Source organism: Melospiza melodia, chromosome 8 (assembly GCF_035770615.1).
Source record: "Melospiza melodia melodia isolate bMelMel2 chromosome 8, bMelMel2.pri, whole genome shotgun sequence".
Lineage (NCBI taxonomy): Eukaryota > Metazoa > Chordata > Aves > Passeriformes > Passerellidae > Melospiza > Melospiza melodia.
In genome coordinates, this window is record NC_086201.1 from 25,178,312 (window position 1) to 25,198,353 (window position 20,042).

Genomic DNA, 20,042 nt, shown 5'->3' on the forward strand with positions numbered 1-20,042 from the left:
CCCCAGAGCCTGCTTTGGGCTGGTTGGTTTGTTTTTAATTCAGAAGGGAGATGAGAAGGTTTGCAGCTGGCTGTGTGTGCAGAGCTGGCTGTGGGAGGTGCCTGTGTGTGCCCTGCTGCTGGTTGGAGCCGATGGTGCCGGTCAGCGGCCACAGCCCACCGTGAGCTTGGCTGCAGCCCTGCTCTCCTCTCCTCTCCTGCACATCAGCAGGGGCTGCTGTGCCAGCCCTGATTTCTGCAGTGCTGGGCCATGGTTGGAGCTGTGCAGAATGGCTGAGATGTGTTGGGCAGGTGGTGGTTTGAATTCTTTGAAGGGAAGGTCAAGGACTAATGCAAGCTTCGATAAGAGGATAATCATAATTAGAACTTGTAACAGTTACTGGTTGCAGATCCAAGGTGTAAAGGAGAAGATACTGGGACTATTGGGATGGGAAAGATTTGGATGGGGTTTTTTTGCAACTCTAGCAGTGAGAGAGCACAGTGATGTCGGAGGTAACTGGGAGGAATGTGTTCATAGGACAGCCTTGGGAGAGATGTCCCCTCTATCCCACTGCAGCTGATTCTCTGCAGCTCTTGAGCAATCTACACCATCAATGAGTTGCTAACAGGAATAAATAGTAGCTAGGCTGGATTAGGGAATATAATCAAGTCTGCCTGCTCTACAGGCACTCTCAAACAGAGCATTATGATCTTCTCGATTTGTATAGGTACATTTCTGGCATTGAATATAAGTGGAGAGATGACATTTTTGCTACGAACACATTCTGCCTAGAAGAAGGGTGTTGAAAAAGAAAATTGGATAGCAGTCTTGCAACATCTTTTTTCAGTGTCATGTTGTACAAGATACGGTCTTGAATGAGCGGGGATTTTTTTTTAAGAGTTCAGATGAGAAGTTCTGAGGAGCTCTTGAAGTAAAAGTAGATTGGATCAAAAAATGTTCTGAATAAATTTACAATATTCACTTTTTTTTCAACGTTGGTATGCCTGATTTTCTCATTGAACAAAACAAGGTCTGCTCTACAGTTAAATGTCAGATTTATTAGATTTTACAACAATTCTGTGTATTCTGATTTCAGTTTCACTTGTTCCAATACTGACTGACTTCTGTCAATGGTGAGGTGAGGGGTGTGGATAATGGTGGATCAGAATGCAGACAGCAGAGCTGAAAATTGGTTAATCTCAGAGTAGCTAATATAGGTTGTTACCTCAACCTTAGCATTACCTCAAGGACTCCAGCCTTTGTCCAGAAGAAAAACTATGGGACAGACTCTTTGCATCCTACTGCTTCCTTGGCAGCCCTTGTTGCGGCATTCTGACTGGAGTTCTAGGCTTTGTCGCTGTCTGAAGCCTGTGGGATATCCCATTCTCCTGGTGATCAGGAGACTTGCTGACTGACCTTGTGCACAACAAAACTGTTTTCTTTTTTTTTTGCAATTTGTTCTAGATGAGGGTAACAGGCAGAAACCATAGGAAAGGCAGAACCTTGAGGATCCAGCCAGATAAAGAAGTTTCATCTGTCATTGAGTTTTGGGCTTTTTGCTGATGAGGCTTCTTCTCAAATACAAAAAGAATCTGTTTGCATAGGATCCTATGCATTTCAGTTCAGAAGCACTCATCTGTCCTTAATCACTTTTGTAAGACACTGCAGAGGGAAATAAATCATTCCTGCTTTGGTGCAAAAACACGTGGAACAGTATGAGGATAGAATTGACAGGTTCTGCAGCTTTGGGGAGGCCACACTTTGGGCCCTTGGAAATCATGCTATGTAAACAAAATTAGGAAGGGATGAAAGGGATGTGTTTCACACCACTGGCAAAAACCAATTGAAAACATCAGTTTTTCTAGCTTTGCAGACTTTTGTGAGCTTTAAAGAGTTGTGGAAATTGGTACAATAACTTAATTTACATGGATTAAACTTTGGTTTGTTAACAGAATGGAAAGATCATGCAGTTTTTGCATTTAATTTGTTCTGGATGAGGGTAACCAGTTCTGGATGAGGTAGAACCAGCAGAAAAGGCAGAGGTGTGAGGATCCAGCCACGTAAGCAAATTTCAACTGTCAGTTTTTGAGTTTGGTTCTGTGTTGCTGTTCTGTGAAATGGTAAACTCTGCATCTACTGGGAGATATAAAAAGATGAACTGGAATGAAATAGACCTTTCTCTTTTGGCCTTGCTTCAGAAAAATGAACATTCCTTAGGATAGGCTGTGATTGGAATCACAATGACATGGAAAGCATGTCTTGAGCTTGTCTCCTAGGCCATGCTCAAATTCAGGGAGCAGCTACTAGAAAAAGAAGGAATGCCCAGGTGGGGTGCTGTTCATGTCCCTGTTCATATCTGGCTTTGACTATTTGTGCTAGTAAGTCAAATTGGAATGTGTTGTCAACTAAATATATTTTTAGAAAATGCTGGTAACAAACATAAAATCAACTCACAGGTGAAGATATTTAGTGCACAGCTTTTTGCTTTTTAGGCTCTCCATTTCACCTTCTGGATATGTCTTGAGCAAGATAAGAACCTTTGGGCACTTTCATTTCTTTACTTTTCCTTTTTCATTTGATCCAAACACCACTAGCCACATTAGGTACCTAAAGATGAAATTCTTACTGTCCTCTGTGAAACAATAAAGTACCCTATTTGAAACCAGTTTTCAACCAATCTGTTAAATACTAGTGATTTTTGTTAAAGATTTCCAATAGAAGCACTAGGACATTAGCTGGTTTTTACAGCTTTGCTTATTTAGAGAATATGCCATCTAATTGCTAGAGGAAGTATACCTAACAGTACAAAAGATCTAGTTGTTAATTCCAACTATTGTGAGTGGACTTGAGGGGAATGTTTTTTTCCACATGTACAGCTATTTTTTTTCCAGTTATTGAAAATTCAGGATCTTCAATTTGACCATGATTTCTGCTTTGCATTCCTGTATCCTGTTGCTTTTTTCTTTCCCCCCCCCAGAATCACTGGACTGTATTTGTAATGATACTTGTCTTTCCAGCAGCGGCTGGAAAAAAGACAGTGGTATAAGTGAGACAGGAGGTGGCAGGAAGATGTATGACTGCTGGGAGAGAGGGGTAAAAGGATTTCATTTTCCCCACATGGGAAGAAAAACTGAAGCCAGACAACTGGGCTTTTTAGTTATAAGAACACAACAAAATAACATCATCATGGCACTCTAAATCGATAATGCAACTTTGTCTGAAATTCTCTACATCTTTAATGCAGTTGTCTAGATACACAACAATAAGACTACAAAGACAACTCAATTATCATGACAAAAAATTGTTTTAAATGTTGTAACTAATAAATCAAAATAAATAGTGGTATAGAGAGATCAAATGATGAGTGGTATATATAGTTGATAAATTAGGCACTCTTTTCACTGTTTCCTATCATAGGAGACCAAGCATGCAGCAAAGAAATGGAAATGCAGATGCTTAAGTTGTTAGACAGTCAGGTCTCTAGTTTGTTTTACAGATTAAATACTTTCAGCTAAATGTAATTCATCAATTGTGATCGCTCGTGTGGTGCAATTTGTGTTCATATGGTTGTGGGGGTTTTTAATGCAGTAAATTTTTGGGCCTGTTGCCAAAACATGTTTTTCAGGAAGTGCAGAGTGGCTTCTCCTCCCCTGTGTTTGTGAAGGTAGTTTTTAAACAACGATTCATCAAGTTAAGAAATAGAAACAGTGCATGTGATCAGTTGCAGTTCATGATGAATAAGCAGAATGTTCATGGTACTGAATGCTGATTGTATTCAGTAATTCATGGGTAACTTGTAAGCCAGAATTTTTCCCTGTGAATTGTTTGATGGACAACAGCTAATGTCTGATACATTCAGGAGAAACTGTGTATCAAGCACAGTTTGGAAACAAAAGAGACTCAGGTTCACTGAATGACTACACAGCCTGGAATAGTTTTTTATCAACACCATTGAGATTTTATTCATGCAGTGCTACTGGCAGCTCCTGTGGCAGAAGTTTTAGAGAAAGAGAGAGATAGACTTCATCTGTGTTGTTCAGCCTTCTATGCCACTATGGGCTTTGAATTTAGCTTTTTTTTAACCACCCTCATAATGAAAATGTTTTTTAGAGTAACTTCTTGGAGCTAAGACGGTAACATGCAGAATTTTTAAGGTCTCTGTTCTCATTTTGGACTCTTGGTAGAATTAGCACCAGTGGTTTGGTATTGGAGATACTTGAATGAGTCAATGTAACCTTATTCACATGGAGCTGTGAAGCTGTGAGAAAAGAAGTCAAAGCCTTTGTTAGGTGAACAAAGCCTTCCTGTATCTGAACAAGAAAGCAGAGATTTTTCTCTGCATTGTCACACAAAATTTACCTGTCTGGCAATATAAACAGCAATAACAAATAACCATTTTTAAAATACTTTATGAACATTTGTGTTTGGGAGTCAATGTGAAAGACAAGAAATATGCAAGAAGGAAAAAGTTTTCGGAATCTGGGCTGTTGATGGTGTTCATGCAATTTCAAGGTACATTATTTTAGTAGCCAGCAAAGGTACTTCATTGTTTTAAACACTGTTCTGGCAATTTTATCTGACTTTGTCCAGAAAAATGTACTTCTTTATCTGATTGCACCAGAATTACTTCTACTAAGAGTCAAGAAACAGGAGTGAGTGCTAGGTTTTTATTGAAACCTTCCAAAGAAATATTCTGGCTCACAGTTCATGACCAATACTATTGCAAACAGATGTGACAGAGCTGTGTAGTTCATAGAATTGACTAAACTTTTAGTCACTTAGTTCTGATTTTATTTTATTTTTTTTTAATTTATAAAGTGGTATCAAGGAAAGGATTTTAGTAGGTTCAGTTTAGCTAATCAGCCTGATGATGCCAAATGAAACCTTCCCCATCCTGAACCATTGTCCTTCAGCTGCTAGAGCCACATTTTGTGAGTATGTTTGAGTCTTTTGCTTTTTCCTGTGTTGGTTAGTCACTCTCTCTTGGCGTGAAAATAGCAGTGGAGTCCTGGAGGGCTAGTCTGGCTGCCTGGTTTTTATATGTGCTATGTAGGATTACTCTTGCTGAAAATAACCAGTAACCAAAAGCCAAAATGTATGAGAGCTGAAAATATTTTCTTAAAGCTTAAATTCAGCCATAACTAATCAATTTGATTCCTAATAACTGTTTTCAAAATTCACCAGCACCTGGTGGCAGAAGAGCTTGGCAAATGCAGGCTGAAGTTCACCTTCCCTGAACATCCCCATTTCCTAGGTCCTGCTCCTGACGTTTCGCTTTGTGTCAAGTTTGCTGTACTGAGAATAGGGAAGAGCTTCCTCTTGAGAGTTGTGGCAGAGGTTTTTGCTTAATTAACTGGCAGAGGGTATGTCTGAGTGACTCCTTCAGTGCCTCCTTCAGTCCCCGAGTGGTGTTAATTTCCTGCAAAATACAGGGGAACATATTCCCATCAGTATGTCCACACAACTCTTAGTGATGCTAATGAGAGCTGGGTGCTTGTGTCAGAGGGGAAATTGCAATCCGTGTGCCCGGACTGCATCCCCAATCACTGAACGGTGGGATTGCATTGTCTCACTGCTTCTTTGTTATGGATCGTGTCTTTCAGCAGCTTCATTGGTTTTCTCTTCTATTGCTGTAGCTATCCTAAGCCAAGTTTTCCTAAGAAAACCACAGAATAATCTAGTATCACTTCTGTCAGTATGCCACATTAAGTGCTGTGTTTCTGGGAATTTCTGGGAAAATAGCAGAGGGGAATTTTGGCAGGTCAGACAGGTTCTTCTAGACTTGCTCAAAAAAAAAAAAAGGTGAATTTGTTTCATGCAGATATCTGTTTGCTTCAAAGCTTCCTTTAGTACAATATGAAAGTGATTCAGCCCCCTAATCCATCACTGAAAGTCTCTGCTACCATCCAAGACACTTAAAGGAATCACATTTACAGTTCTAATTGATAGCCACTGTTTTGACAGGCAAACAGATTTCTCCTCCCAGTGGCTTCAAGCAGTTGGCCTCCAGCAGACCTCACCAATAGCACAATTCTACTGAAAAGAATATACAAGCTAATAATAAATCTGTGGGGAAGGATATTAACCACAAACTACTATGTCTAATTAGTAATGTACAATAGCCAAGGCCAGGGAGGGAAGGTATTATTTATCAGAAGAACTGATTTTGACAGTTTAAAAATGCAGAAACATCTATTATTTGTTATGCCAAAACACATCTTTCAAAATACAGCATATACATAACTCCTCTCTTACTTTGGCATTGTTTTGAATGTTACTGCTTTGTAAAAATGCCAGATATAGTTAAGGCACAGAGGAGGAATTTGTGTTTCTTTAGGAGTCCATTACGAAACCTAAAAACAAGTAGGGGTTTTTTTGCCTTTACAACCTCCCTTGCCTATTCAAGAGCCATTCTCTCCCTCTTATATCTCCCTTCAAAAGCATCTCTTTACTGTGAATTCTCTTAGTTCAGCGTTTATCAAGTACTCTGGGCCTGAGTTCAAATAAGGCTAATGCATCTTGCTGAGAAAGAGTGGTCGAGATCTCTCTGGAGAGATCTCTCAGCCCCTGGAGAGGTCTCTGCATGTCCTCACTGCAGATTGCTGCTCAGTGTCTCGGAAGCAAGAGTGCTGGTCCCCAAGACATTCCTTTTGGGCAGTCTCCAGCAGAAATCCCCAGAAAGAGCTGTTTCTGTAGCAGTGCAGCAGTAGAGCATATGAAAGGAGTGTGGAGCAAAGAGGAGGAGAGCAAGTGTGTTGGGGAGAAGGAAACAGATGAGGAAAGAACTTAAAGGAGATGGGGATGTAGTCAAGGGGAAATGCATCATAGCAAATGGGCTAGAAAGTGAGGCAGGTGGATATGCAGTGGTAATGGAATCCTAACTCTGAGCTGATCAGAAGAGAATAGGACCTTTTAAACTGAGCACATAATTTTACCCTTTGTGACTCGATTTCTTCGTACTGGAATGGATATAATGATATATGCTCAACATTAACTACTAATTAAAGTCACTAGATTCCACAGAATGGAGCCTTCATGAAGACTGGCATGTTGTCTCGATTGTAACAGGGAGGGGAGTCTTCTGTATCCCTGCTATTTCCAAGGATTTTTTCCTTGGAGATCTTTTTGGAACCTGCAGTGTGCAGGTTTGCTTCATGAAAGTCAGATAAGCCCCAATAAATCCCCGCTGTGACATGTAAGGGGAGGAAGGCCTGTGAGAAGGTGAGCCCTGCAGTGGTGAGATGATTAGCAAGTCTGACACCTCAAAATATCATGGCTCTGAGTGCAAATGTAGCAGGTTTTCAGTTTCGTTTTGCAAATGTCGTGTATTTAATTTGCCTCATGAGTTTTGTATCTGCAGTTCTGTTAATGTCACAGTTCTATGTTGTTTTTCCATAGCCAAGAGGGCTGAGCAAAAAGTTTTGTAGTGCAATTGGAGAGTCTCATGAAGTGCATGAGCAGCTAAAATGCTAAGAAAAGCACTGAATACCGTGAGAGTTATGACATGAGAAAAATGAAAAGTCCTCCTCTGAAAAACATGCATAATACATATACATACACATGTAGCTGATACTTTAGTGAAGTCTGGGGTCATGGGCTGGTAATAAGCAAAAGAGATACCCAGCACAGAAGAAAACCTGGAACAAAAGATAAAATTCAGTGGCCTGTTTTTGTCAAGTTTGGCACCCAAAGAGCTACCCTTTAGCTCCCTTCAATTGGTCTTTTCCCTGTCCCACCTTTAGGTGGTTCTCAGCTACCTGCAGAGGGCTGCAGGTGTTGCTGGGGCAGAGGTGTGCTGGCTCTCACTTGACTGCAGGATTTTGAAGACCACAAAGTCAGCAAGTGGTTCTGGAGGGGCTGCTGGCAGCTTCAGCAGACTGCACAGCCACTCTGCATCTCCTACTTTGCCTTCATGACTGCCCCTTAGAGGAATAGCTCAGTCAGAAACTGCATATATATTTTGCTGCATGGAAAAGGATAACAAATATCCAGAAAAATAAATAGCAAGCCTGCCTGCTTCTTTTCCCTTTCCTGAGACTATGAAATGGAGATTAGGAAAGCAAAATCAAGGGCTGGTTTTTTCCTTTTGTTTTGAATGTGGAGTTCCCATGCCCAAGACATGGATGGGATTGTCGTGTTCCCCTGGGGTTGGCATGTTGCCATTAACAGAGCCCTTACAGGGAAGGTGCAGCAATGTTCTCTGCACAGTTTGGAGCAGAATTAGTATTTGCTTCAGAAGAAATTACATGCTTGTAAAGGGAAACCAGAAGGGGGAAATAACTGCTGCTCTATGCAAGCAGGGACAAATAAGAATATATGGGAATAATTTCTTACTTTGGTATAGGGTAGTTCCACAGTCTGGTGGACAAATGGGCAGTGCTTGTTGCATTGGACAGACCATAAATTGATTTTTTTTTCCTCCTTCTGATCAAGCTGTAAATCACAGCTGTCCTTGTTTACTGCAGACTTTTCTTTTGTGATAAATGTAACATAGGATGCTGAATTTTTGGTCCCATGACCAAAAAGACTAGCAATGTGGTCACTGGATGATTAAAACATCATTTGATGGAAACAGGTGTATAGCTAGCATTGAACATTACCATTTTCCTGGTCAGATAATGGAAGAAGTGACCCCCTTTCATAAATGCTACCTCCAGGACTCAGACTACCTCAGCATGTTTTCTAAAAATAAGCTCCTTGAAGTATGAAGGATGACTCTTCACAGCTGCCCTCTGTTGTCTAGGTTAACACAGTAGTTGATGAGAGTTATTCTATTCCATTGGTTCAGTAGATGGACTTTGTTTACACTTGAGCTCAGGTGGCCCAAGTCTTAGGGTGCCATCACATTCCCTTGGGTTTTGTCTTTGGTTCATTTTTTATACTGCACAAGTAAGATTTTGCATATGGTACAGATGAGCAAGGGTGCTCTGCTGGTAAGAATTTCCTAGTACCTAATTATTAGAGTGAGTTACAGTAACTCACCTCTGTCTTTTTATGACCAAGTTCTGTGTTTAAAAAATAAGGTTATGGGGGGCTCAAAGGCTTTGGAAAGATGGGTGAGAAGATTTTGGGGGTGCTATTTAAATTGCCTCCATTTTGCAATTTCTAGGCAAAAAATCAGCCTCCTGCATGTCACATGGGAAACAGCATCCAGTCTTATCTGATACTGAAACAGATAATATTCAGGCAGTGATACCAGAAATGAAGATTTTCCTTTATTGCTGTCCACATGGTTGATACTCTAAAAGTAAACTTTAAACTTCAGTGTGTAATTTAGGGCTTCTGTTTGACATTTCATTTCTGTGTGTGACCCTCTCCACTGAAGATTATAGATTATTTACCTGTGAGGTGTTACAGCAGGCAGCTTTTCAGATTCCGTGCTGGGAATTCTTTCAGTAGCCCTTAAGTCTGTGAACAATGTGATGATCCATGCATTAATACAAATGTGATTAAGTATCTTTTCTCAGCTTTGTTTGCTTTGTTCTACTGATGCCTACAAGTTACATAATGAGTAGCATGTACAGGGTCTGCATTAAAGGCAGTTTTGCATTGTAGCAGAATTTATGGCAAATTTATTTTCCTTTTAGCAAAACTTCAGTGGGGAAAAAAAATTGCACTGTTGATTTATTTTGAATGAACTCACAGAAGTCTTACTAAGTGTGCCATGTGGAAAGCTCCTTGAAGTGCTGAGGGTTAATACTCTCTGCTCTTAATTTCAAATTCCAGATAAATATGGTTTCAGCTTTGATCTTATCTGGACTAATTCTTTGTCACTGTACTAATTAATTCAGCATGCTGCAGAAAAGATGCTAATTTGGGCATCAAAGAAATAAACGGGTGGGGGGAGGTTGTGTTTAATCATAGTTCTTAAAAGATAAGTTTTACTCCCATTAGACTGGCTCTGGAAGTTCAGTCATTTTAGTCTAGCTCCAGCAGTCTGATACAGTAAATAAAAAATAAATTAAAAAATACAAAAATGGCACTTGTTTGCTTAATTTTGATGTACAGGAGCATAATAAGGTGGATTTTTTTATATTTGCAACTTCTGCATAACTTCTCTCTTCCTGCTGATCATAATAATTCTGATCACAGCATTAGCATAATGTGGATATCTCTGAAAATAATCTGAGGATCGCTAAATATGAGGATTCTCACATTCAGGAAGTTCAGCTGCATTTGTGAAACACAAATAATAATTGTAGAATAGCACACCTGGACAATTTGTTCCATGCTTCCACTGATGTAATAAATCAGAGGTTAGGTCCTTTTTTCCCTTTGCAGGGGAGCTGGTTTTGGTTGCCTAAGCTGCCCTGTTGTTTGCCATGGAAAGCTTCTGCTTTCGCTGCCCTCCCCTTGTTGCTGCCCTGGGAGTGAGCCCTAGTAGTGGGAGAACAGGGAGGCAGCAGCCCAGCTGCAAAAGTATTTCCTGCAAGCAAGCCTCACCAAATCAAACTAGAAGTCATTTTTTTCCTCTTTATTTTCCAATTCCCTTTCCAATTTACCCAACAGTATTGGTGTTGTACGGAGCACTGTCCCAGAATTGGAGGCACTCCCCACCCCAGAGCAGGGAGCATCAGGGGCTGAAATAACCCTCTCCTGTGTTCATCATCTTATTGTCACCTCCCTTTCACCCTGCCAAAGCAGGGAGGTTGGATCCAAACCTGTTCCTGGGCAAGGCTTTGTTATGAGGAGGTTCTGCTGTAATGTGTGTTGGACACTGGGAGGGGCATCTCCATGTTGCTGGGGCTAAATCCTCCACAGAGGGAATAGGATCCACTCTGTGGCAGCAAGGGGCTGGCAGAGGACCAGGCAAGGAGATGCTTAACCCCTCCTGTCCACAGCCCCCCAGCACTCAGCTGCCCTTTTTCCATGTTTTACCAAAACAGGTTCTTTCCTTTCTGTAGTTTTTTTAGCTGTTGCAAAGCTCCTGATCCCAATGGTGTAATGCTCAATGGCACATTTCTGCCCAGTAAATAAACATTTAGTAACAAACCTTTTAGGTATTTAGAGAGCCGCTAAAAATGTGAAAGATGTATTTCATTAATGCTGCTATTAACATAAATGTGAAATGAGCCTGGCCTGTAATCACCATCAAGTCTGATTCACTAAGGATCTTTACAGCAATGTTTAATACTCTGTAAAAGTGTATGTATGAAAGCAATTAATCAAAGCACAGTGCTACTTCTAGAGTATTTCTTCTACTGTAAAAGCTGAGTGATAAAATAACTTAAAACACACCGCAGTAGTGGCAGTTAATAAGCTTTTTATAGTCCCTGTGTGGACCTGAAAATCATACCTTATTAGTATCTTTATCTTTCTTTCTCACTTATTCATTCTTACTCACATTTAAATTTAATTTTAAGAGTTATTTCTAGCGTTTCATAAGGGACCTGCTTTAATAATCTCAGCATTTTTCCCCATTTTGCTGTGAAATGACTTAGAGTCAGAGCTTTTGTTATATGTACTTTACAAATCACTCTGGTTTTTTACAAATAATTTCTGGAGATGTCAAGATTTTCTGACAGTGTTAGGATTTGTGCCTTGCTTGACTGTGTCGTAGGCTCTTCTGAATTATTTTCCCACAGATGTTTGTACTTCCATTATGTACCTTGTTAGCTGTGGTGGAACCTCCTGATCTCGGGCAACTGCATTAGCTAAGAAATCCAAATTGCTGAATTTAGTCAGCAAGCAGCTTTCAAGGTTCCACCCACCAGATGTTTCTGCTGCTTAGAAGTCTGGGTCTATAGACCTGCCTGCTTTTTAATCCTTGAAGCAAATATCAACACATTTGAGATCTGGCTCCACACGGAAACGAAGTGTTGCCATGACCACAGCTTTAGGTCTTGCATGCAAGACATTTATCCCAAGTAATAACAGAGCAGGTTCTGTAGTGGGTTTGTTTTCATTTTTATCTCTTAGAATCCTTGGAAAGAAGCATACATATGCTTTAATGCTACAGCAAATAGAATGGCAATAAATACTGCAAGACAACATACCTTTGGTATTTAGAGACTTTATTTCCTTAATGTTTCTGAGGGGAATGATTTCAGTTGTTTGCAGGGCACCCTTTGAAATTAATAGAAATAGGATAATGCCTCACTCTTGCATAGCATATTTTCAGCAGCTGCATATGGGCTTTTCCCAAAAGCACGAAGCGTTCAAATATCTGTTCACATAAAGAAAAACCCTTTATGTTTTTATTTACAGGAGAGCTCTGCTCTGAGTAGTTGGAATATTAACTTTCCCAACTGAAAAGTATACTAAGGTAAACAGGGCTGTAACATCTTTAACTGTGCTTCCCAGGCATTTAAAGTGAGTAATCAAAGAACGGGGGCATTCACTGAACCTGGGAAGGCATGGATTTATTTCCTTACTGTCATTGCAATGACCAGTGGCTTCATTTGACATAAATTGATTATAGATGGCTATAGAATGAGAAAATAGAGCTGATCCATTTGTTTTCAGCTCTTCTAGTTATATTTCTCCATTTGTTATAAAAGCTTTTCAGAGTAATGAATCTATCAGATATTAAGTTGAAGCAAATTTCGCTGTGCACAGTATAGCAAAACAGACATTTTAAAAATTTGTGTACCATACAATTTTTCAGTAATGTTTTTGTTCTGCTGACAATAGTATTAATATGGAAGGCAGATTTTACCACAGTCCAATTATTCATTGCCTGGAGAATTGGCATTTTCAAATCCTAAAGCCATTCAGTTTCTATAGAATTTTAATATGGACTTGATTAATTCCATAGTATAATTTGACAATAGATTTTATCCTGTTCTTTTTGAAGTCAGTGGAGGCCCTCATACTGATAATATGATCAAACCTAATCTGATCATGCAGCAAGTACTCTTACTACCTCTTTTTTTTTGTTGTTGTTGTTCCAATAAGCAGCAGAGACTATTAAACCTCACAAACCCATGCAAAATTACAATGGCTGGAAGTTAATTTTATCATCAGAAGCCTATGGCAATTAGAACACTTCAGTGAGCAGACCATAACTTTTAGGACAGGGTGTATAAATTCAGGCAGAGATAATACAGGGTTCTTTGTGGTTTAATGCTGTCTGTGTATATTTCTTTTCTTAATGCTGTTAAATTTTGTGGTGGATTTATTTTCTAATATTTGTGGAAGATTTTTGTTGAGCTGAAAAACATAATAAGAGAACGGAATGAAAAATAGTAATAATAAGAGAATGGATGTTTAGCAATGGGCAGAACAGGCCAAAAACAAAAGCTACATCTGAATATTTCCCTAGCCTTAAGCTACATGCTGCATACTTAGTGTAACAAGTCAAAATTTTAAGCCCAAACAAATCTATCTGAAGCAAAAAATTGCAAAGAAATAGTCACAGAATCCTATCATGGTTTGGGTGGAAGTGACCTTAAAGATCACCAGTTCCACCTTGCCATGGGCAGGGACACTTTCCACTGTCCCAGGTTACTCAAAGCCCCATCCAACCTGGCCTTGAACAACTCCAGCAACTCCAGTTTCCCTGGGCAACCTGTTCCAGTGCCTCACCATGCTCAGTGAGCAATTTCTTCCTAATATCTAATTTAAACCTACCCCTTTTCACTTTAAAGCCATTCCCCTGTGTCCTGTCACTCCTTGTCCTTGGGAAAAGTCCCTGTCCATCTCTTCTGTAGCCCCCTTTAGGTACTGGAAGGTGCAATAAGATCTCTCCTTACTGAACTTTCTGTTCTCCAGGCTGAACAACCCCAGCTTTCTCAGCCTTTCTTGATAGGAGAGGTGCTTCAGCCCTCTGACCATCTTTGTTGCTTCCTCTGGACTCACTCCAGCAGCTCCACATCCTTTTGTATATTGGAGGCCCCCAGAGCTGGATGCAGCACTCAGGATGGGGTCCCATGAGAGTGGGGTGTAAGGGCAAAATCCCTCAGCCTGCTGGCCACACTGCCTTCAATGCAGCACAACAACAAAAGTTGTTTTCGTCAAGACCAACTCATTATTCCCAGTTTATAATTACACTGAAACTTGCCAAATTTATGGCAGGAGCAATTCTACCAGCAAACAGCACTGTTTTTGTAAGGTTTGTCATGTTGGCAGTTCTTGCAATCAAAATTGTCACTTTATTTTATTTCAAATGTATTTCTCCAGTAAGCAAGAAATAATATCTAGACTTGAAGGGATGTGTGTTAAAGACTTGAGTTTTTTACATTTCTCTTGAGTATGCAACATATCCAACTTCAACTCCCTGCAGCAATACAAAATGCCCAAGAATAATGTTTTCAAAATCAATACATGCTACAGTCGAATATGAAACTCCACAAACCTGTAATTGAAACTGTGAGAGAAAAACAGGCAACCTGAATATAAACAAAGTACCAGAGCTGGATTATGACCAAGATGCAAGTGTTAATATGGCCTCCTGAGAGAACTGCAGTGAGATCTTCCCAGCATGAGCAAGTGTCAGAAAGCAGGGGTGTTTCAGGAGCAGCCTGCTGGTGCTCATACCCAGGTGATTTCTTGTTTGGCTGCCCAGCATCTCTGTAGAGAGTAATATATGCAGAGTTTCATTTGGCTTTTCTTTTTCACCTGGGTAATTTCATACCTGTGCACCCACCTTACTTTGTTTCCCCTCACTCTATGTACAACCTCTGTCTCTCTTGTGTTTCCTGACTGTTGCCTTCACTGCCACCACCACCTTCTCATGGGGTGTGTGACTCCAGTCTCTTGGAACTGCTGGAACTCAGAAAGAAGCAGTGAAATCAGTCTGCTGCTCTACACTCAGGAAAAGCGTGGAAAGTATATTCTGTATTTCTGGAAGTGCTGAAATGAGTAGGGACCATGAAAAAAGATCTGAAGCTTGTTTGTAGACAAGGTGTGTGTTTTGAGCAAAGGATCCCTCAAAGAATGCAAGACACCATCTATCTCTACAGCAGCTCATAGGAAAAAAGAGAAAACCATGGAGGCTCTCTGCTCCCCAGCACAGTCCATGACAGAGGCACTATAAAGCATCTCATGTTACTACCTGTAGTATTTGCCCTTTTGATTAGTACCACATGCTATGTGTCTGTCTCTCACATCCATCATTCCCTTTCTAACCAAGTTCTTATTGTCTGGAAAACTTGCTGCAGAGTTCCCAGTCACTTCATTTGACTACAAGCTCGGAATTATTAATTAAATTCACAAAAAATTTGGATCATTATCTTATTAGCCTGACTATTTGCAAAATTTCTGCTTTTGCCTGTGGAGAAGCATAAAGTCAATGATTTACAGCTTAAGTATAGTCACAGTAGTTCAGCTGTTCCACCTGAGGCAGTTTGGGCTGACACGAAAAATAAAAAGGGTATAAGAAAGATCACGGGGGCAATGCTGCAGACTTTCACAGAAGAGTTTGAGATTTTGAGTCAGAGTAATTAGTTTGTGATATTTATAAATATTGTATATTTAATCAAGAAGTAATTACTTTTCTTTACATTGTTGTCATGCATATAAGGACACATTAATTTACAGTGGAAGATACAGATGGATCATTTACTTGTGAAACTGAGAATTTTAAATCTGTGCAGAGGAGGGGAGGTTTTTAAACTTTTTATTTGGTCCATAATTCATGAGCATATTTGACCCCAGTATTCTGTCTAACTCCACCAGAAACTAAATGCAGCTCCCCAGTTCAGCCACCTTTTGTAGGCTGGGTAAAGCAGACTTGTTATGCATATTTGTACAGTGTATAAAACAACAGTGCAAGCCCCAAACCCACTGGGGCCTCTGGAGGACTTTCACAGCATAAATATTACATGATGATATATTAGTAGGCAGAAAGAAAACCCCAGAAGTTTAAAAAAGAGCTCTTATGAACTGTCTAGATTTGTACTCTTAGAACAAAGCAAGATTTTATTCTTTCTGATTGCATCCTTATTTAAACAAAGAACAAATGCTAAAATTGGGGCATCATGAATGAGAGACAGTAGTTACTGGTAAGAGCAAAATGGTGGCCCAGTCTGGGTGCTGACACCACAGCCACTGCAGATGACTTTCAGAGAGCTGTCATGTGGCAAGAGGAGCCTTCAGCCACTTTAAAATGTGCCATCTAATATTTCAGCTCTGCAATGCCCTGTACTTCAGGTTTGACAGGGCTTTTCAACTAAGTTTCAAGCAATAGCTTCCAAAAGTACAGAGTCCAAATCAATTTGTAACCAGTCCTTCCTCTTGCATATGGCCCAGGTAATACTGATACCATATCTTCCAATGTGGGAAATTTATGAGTCACTAAGATAAAAACTCAGTGTTTTGATTGCCTAAAATTTCTGTGGTTTATGATAGATAAGTACTGTTTTTTCTTCTGTAATTATTTCCTCATGACTCCTTCTTTGATATCTTTAACAGATTTGGAAAGAAGAAAGAAGATAAAAGTGGCAAGGCAGATCAGAAGGGGACTCCAAAGCAAGGCATGCTTAAAGAGGAGGAGCTGGAGAAAATGAAAGATGAGCGTGAAAGGTGAGTAAATGGCAGGAGCATCTTTGTTCATCAGGTGAGAAACCTCAGAGCAAGGGGTTTCCTGAAGGAACAGCCAGCCTGTCCCAGACAATGCCCACTGCAGTCAGGTCCAGGCAAACCAGAGCATTGGGCTGCTCCTGGCCGAGTCAGAGCTGCTGTGTGACAGGAGCTTGTTGTTCTGCAGTTTCTGTGAACTTCACTGTTGCATTCAAATCCCAGCTTCTGCTTTAGCTGGTGAAAATCAGTTCCTTCAAATCCTGTTTCACCTCTGCCCATTCCCAAGGCCAGCTGACTTAGTAATTTTCTCCTTAGCTTCTCTACAGCAAGAACCTCCTCCCTTCTCTCCTGACAGTTTCTGCCATTGTTTTCTAGCACTTCAGACCTCTTTGGCTTCAGCTGGCTGTGCCATCAGATAGTAGTTTTTGTACTTTGGTGTGTTCTTTTCTGCACAGTGTTTGTTGATAAGCCTCGTGTTGCAGAAATACATGTGCAACAAATGTTGAATATGCTGAGGAAACACCTGGAAGAAAGCAGGTTCAGATGGTTCAAATCAGTCTGCAGAGGCAGGAGTCTGCCAGCAGTGGGGTGGCAGGCAAGAGGGGCAAGGCAAGAATCTGGGTGAGTGCCTGCTAGGTGTTGTTGTATTTCTGAATCTGTCCTGTTCATAAAATACACTTTTCTATGCCTGGTCTTAGTGAATTCCTTATCTTTCCAGATTAAGAGATTTTACAGTTTTCTGCTTTTCCCCATGTCTACTCTTCAGGAACCGGAAACAGTTTGTCAGTGTCAGCAAGGTTCAGAAATCTCCTCTTTCCCTTTCTCCAACACATCCAGAAGTACCTCATGTGCTGAAAAAGGTCTTTGTTTCCCTCTGATGGCTGCTGTCAGAAAAGTTGAAGAGCCCATAGTTTCTGGCTCTCAAGAAGTATCTGCAGATGTTGTAAAACTTTACAAGTTGTAGTAATACATTTTGTCAGTGCAAGCAGAAAACTTGTCAGAGGTCTTTCTCCTTTACTGAAATGTCCTGCTCCTGGGAGAGAATGGAAGCAGACATGGTTCCTTTTGTGCAGTGTTTCCACATGGGTCAGCCTGGGCACTGCTTAGTGCCCAGGGAAAAGACACCCTGCTTTCATTTGAGTCATGCAGTGCATGGTCAGCCCTATAAGTGGTAACTAATGGATTTGATTGGGGAAGAAAGTCAGTCCAAACCCTTGAAGTCTGCTGCTAATTTTTACTACTTTAAAAGCTAGCAAGGTATCTAGTTACTACAGCACTGCTACTGGATATGCTTAGCCAGTGCTTAAGTATTTAGTTCATCTAAGTTGTGTCAGGAGAAACTTTGTACCATTTGTTTTAAAATTTCTGTGCCGTGTCCTTGATTTTTGCCAGATTGATGAGTGACTTTATATTAAACTGCTGACTCCCAATTTGGGTACTGGCAATTTGAGAGGTATGTGTCCTTCATTTTAAAGAAGCCAGTGTCTTTTATTAGGATCCTGGCAAGCTAAGAAGCATGTATCCCATCTGTTAAAGGGCCAGTGTCATTTACTAAAATGTTGGCAGGCTGGAAGGAATGAACCCTTCTGTCTAGAGGTCTAACATTCCAATTGGACACAAGATAATTGTTCTTAATATTTCTTTAGAGTTGTGTGCTTTTTTTTAATTACAGTCACTGATTGACAGTAACTTGGTATGGCTGCATTAGAAATTGGCAGCTCAATGTCTTCATCATCCTGGTTTCTCTAGTAATGATTTCAGTTTTGACCTGGAAGAGTTTGTGACTGAAATGGAGAACAGCAGGTGTATTGAGAAGTGGATGAACCAAGATGATATTTTTAACTCACTTATTTGATTCTTCTTCTGTAAGGCACAAGAATAGGAATATCACACTTTTGTATCAGGTAGTATATCTTATATCTCTGAGGGATTCAAATTAAAAAATTTTTAAAAGCCCAGAAAAATAGCGAAGAAATTTGCCCTATGTTATCCTCAAAGGTATGCAACATGTGCCATAAAAACAACCTATTTGCTTCAACTTTCTAAATGAAGAAAGAGCATGGCTGTGTGTTTGTCCACATTAGACTGCCTACAGGCTTACTATTGAACCTTTCTTGAGCTGGTCATAAAATAGAAGAGGCTCTATTTTAGTTAGAGAAAAATTATATAAAGAAGCTACTTCTCCTATATGGGTAAAAACTGTTTGGGAAATTGATTAAAATCACTAAGGAAGCATTACCTGACTTAAATGTAGATCAGTCCTTTTGCTTAGTTGTTGACTGTTCACCTAAAGATGATGCTCAATAAGACAGTAAAGACAAGTTTTACAGCTTTGTCCCAAGATTTAGTAATTCTATAATGTAATTCAAGTCCAAGATTTTAATGCACATATTGGCAAAGAAAACCTTGTGGCACATTCACACCATAGATCATCTGCTTCTATGACTTCACTAGCTGCAATCCTGCATATTTGGTCTCATATTTATAAAACTGAAGCTTAGTAGAACACATTCATATTTTCAGATATGTTCTTGTTGGTTGAGATGAGCGTATATTAAAATTATGGGGGATGTAATAGCAGAAAATACTAGAGAAATTCAGCAAGTTTTGTCCCCGATACCTGTGATCAAATCCTATATTTGTTATCTTGAACAAGCTAAAATTGCTTTTCTAACATTTAGCCTTTCTAGAATAACAAAATGCACATCTAATTTTACTTTTCCAAGATTAGCTATATAACTAATTCTTGTTCAGATCCTCAATTCAATTATTACAATCCTAAAGTCAGATTCTTTGTTTAAACAGTTTTCTTAAATGCTGACTGCCTACCATACTAAAAGATACTATGATTTGTCATCTGACTGTTATTTTTTTTTTCAGAGGCCGTGTTGTCCATTTTGGACATTAGTGGAAGAGGTTAGAGTAGTTGCTTTTTGGGCTGGGTGTGACAGGATTAATGATCAAGTGCTTTTCAGCATCTTAGCAGCTGGGGAACTCGCTTGGTTTTGGATATTGGTTTTGCATGCAATATATGCTTGGCAGCTCTCCAAAAAACAGAATACTGTTCCAAGATCTCAGCTGAGAAATATTTTTTGGTAGGAAGTGCATTTTCAGTTTACAGGACTAGGCTGTGTCTCATAGTTTTGCAGTTTTTTGATTGGTATGGGATAGGCACAACAATATTTCACAAAATCCCAGGGATAGGCTTGCTGTACAGACTACAGCCTTCTTCCAGAAATTTTGACAAGCTTTAGACATGCAAAACTGTCAGATGTGTTCAGTGCACAGTGCTGTGCAGTACAAGCTCAGTGACTGGTTCTGATGGGAGACATCAGCTCTTGTGTAGGTGTGCTGCATGAGTGTAAGCCCATCATGCCTGGAACAGGTTGGATTTCCTGCTTGCACAGAGAAGGAATTGAACAGTGCATGTGCAACGAGTCTGGCACATCCAGAATGTGTTAGAGCTAGTGGGCGTATGCAGACAGAGTATTCAGTGCTCACTCTGTAATGCAGATGATTCCCAAAAGGAGAGGATTTGCTTGCACTTTGGTCCTCAGCATAAATTTGCCTGGCAACTCTTTTTATGGGCTGCTAAGTTTCAG

The 20,042-nt window shown here is 40.0% G+C and overlaps 1 protein-coding gene across 4 annotated transcripts in view; it reads left to right on the forward strand.

The window, feature by feature from the left end:
- The window catches only part of PARD3B (par-3 family cell polarity regulator beta), a 391,710-nt gene that overhangs the window by 278,153 nt on the left and 93,515 nt on the right, over positions 1 to 20,042 (forward strand). For all 4 annotated transcript variants that reach the window (XM_063162314.1, XM_063162315.1, XM_063162316.1 and 1 more), the window contains one exon: positions 16,333 to 16,443. In XM_063162314.1, coding sequence (XP_063018384.1) covers positions 16,333 to 16,443 — 111 coding nt within the window. The remainder of the gene's footprint in view (positions 1 to 16,332; positions 16,444 to 20,042) is intronic.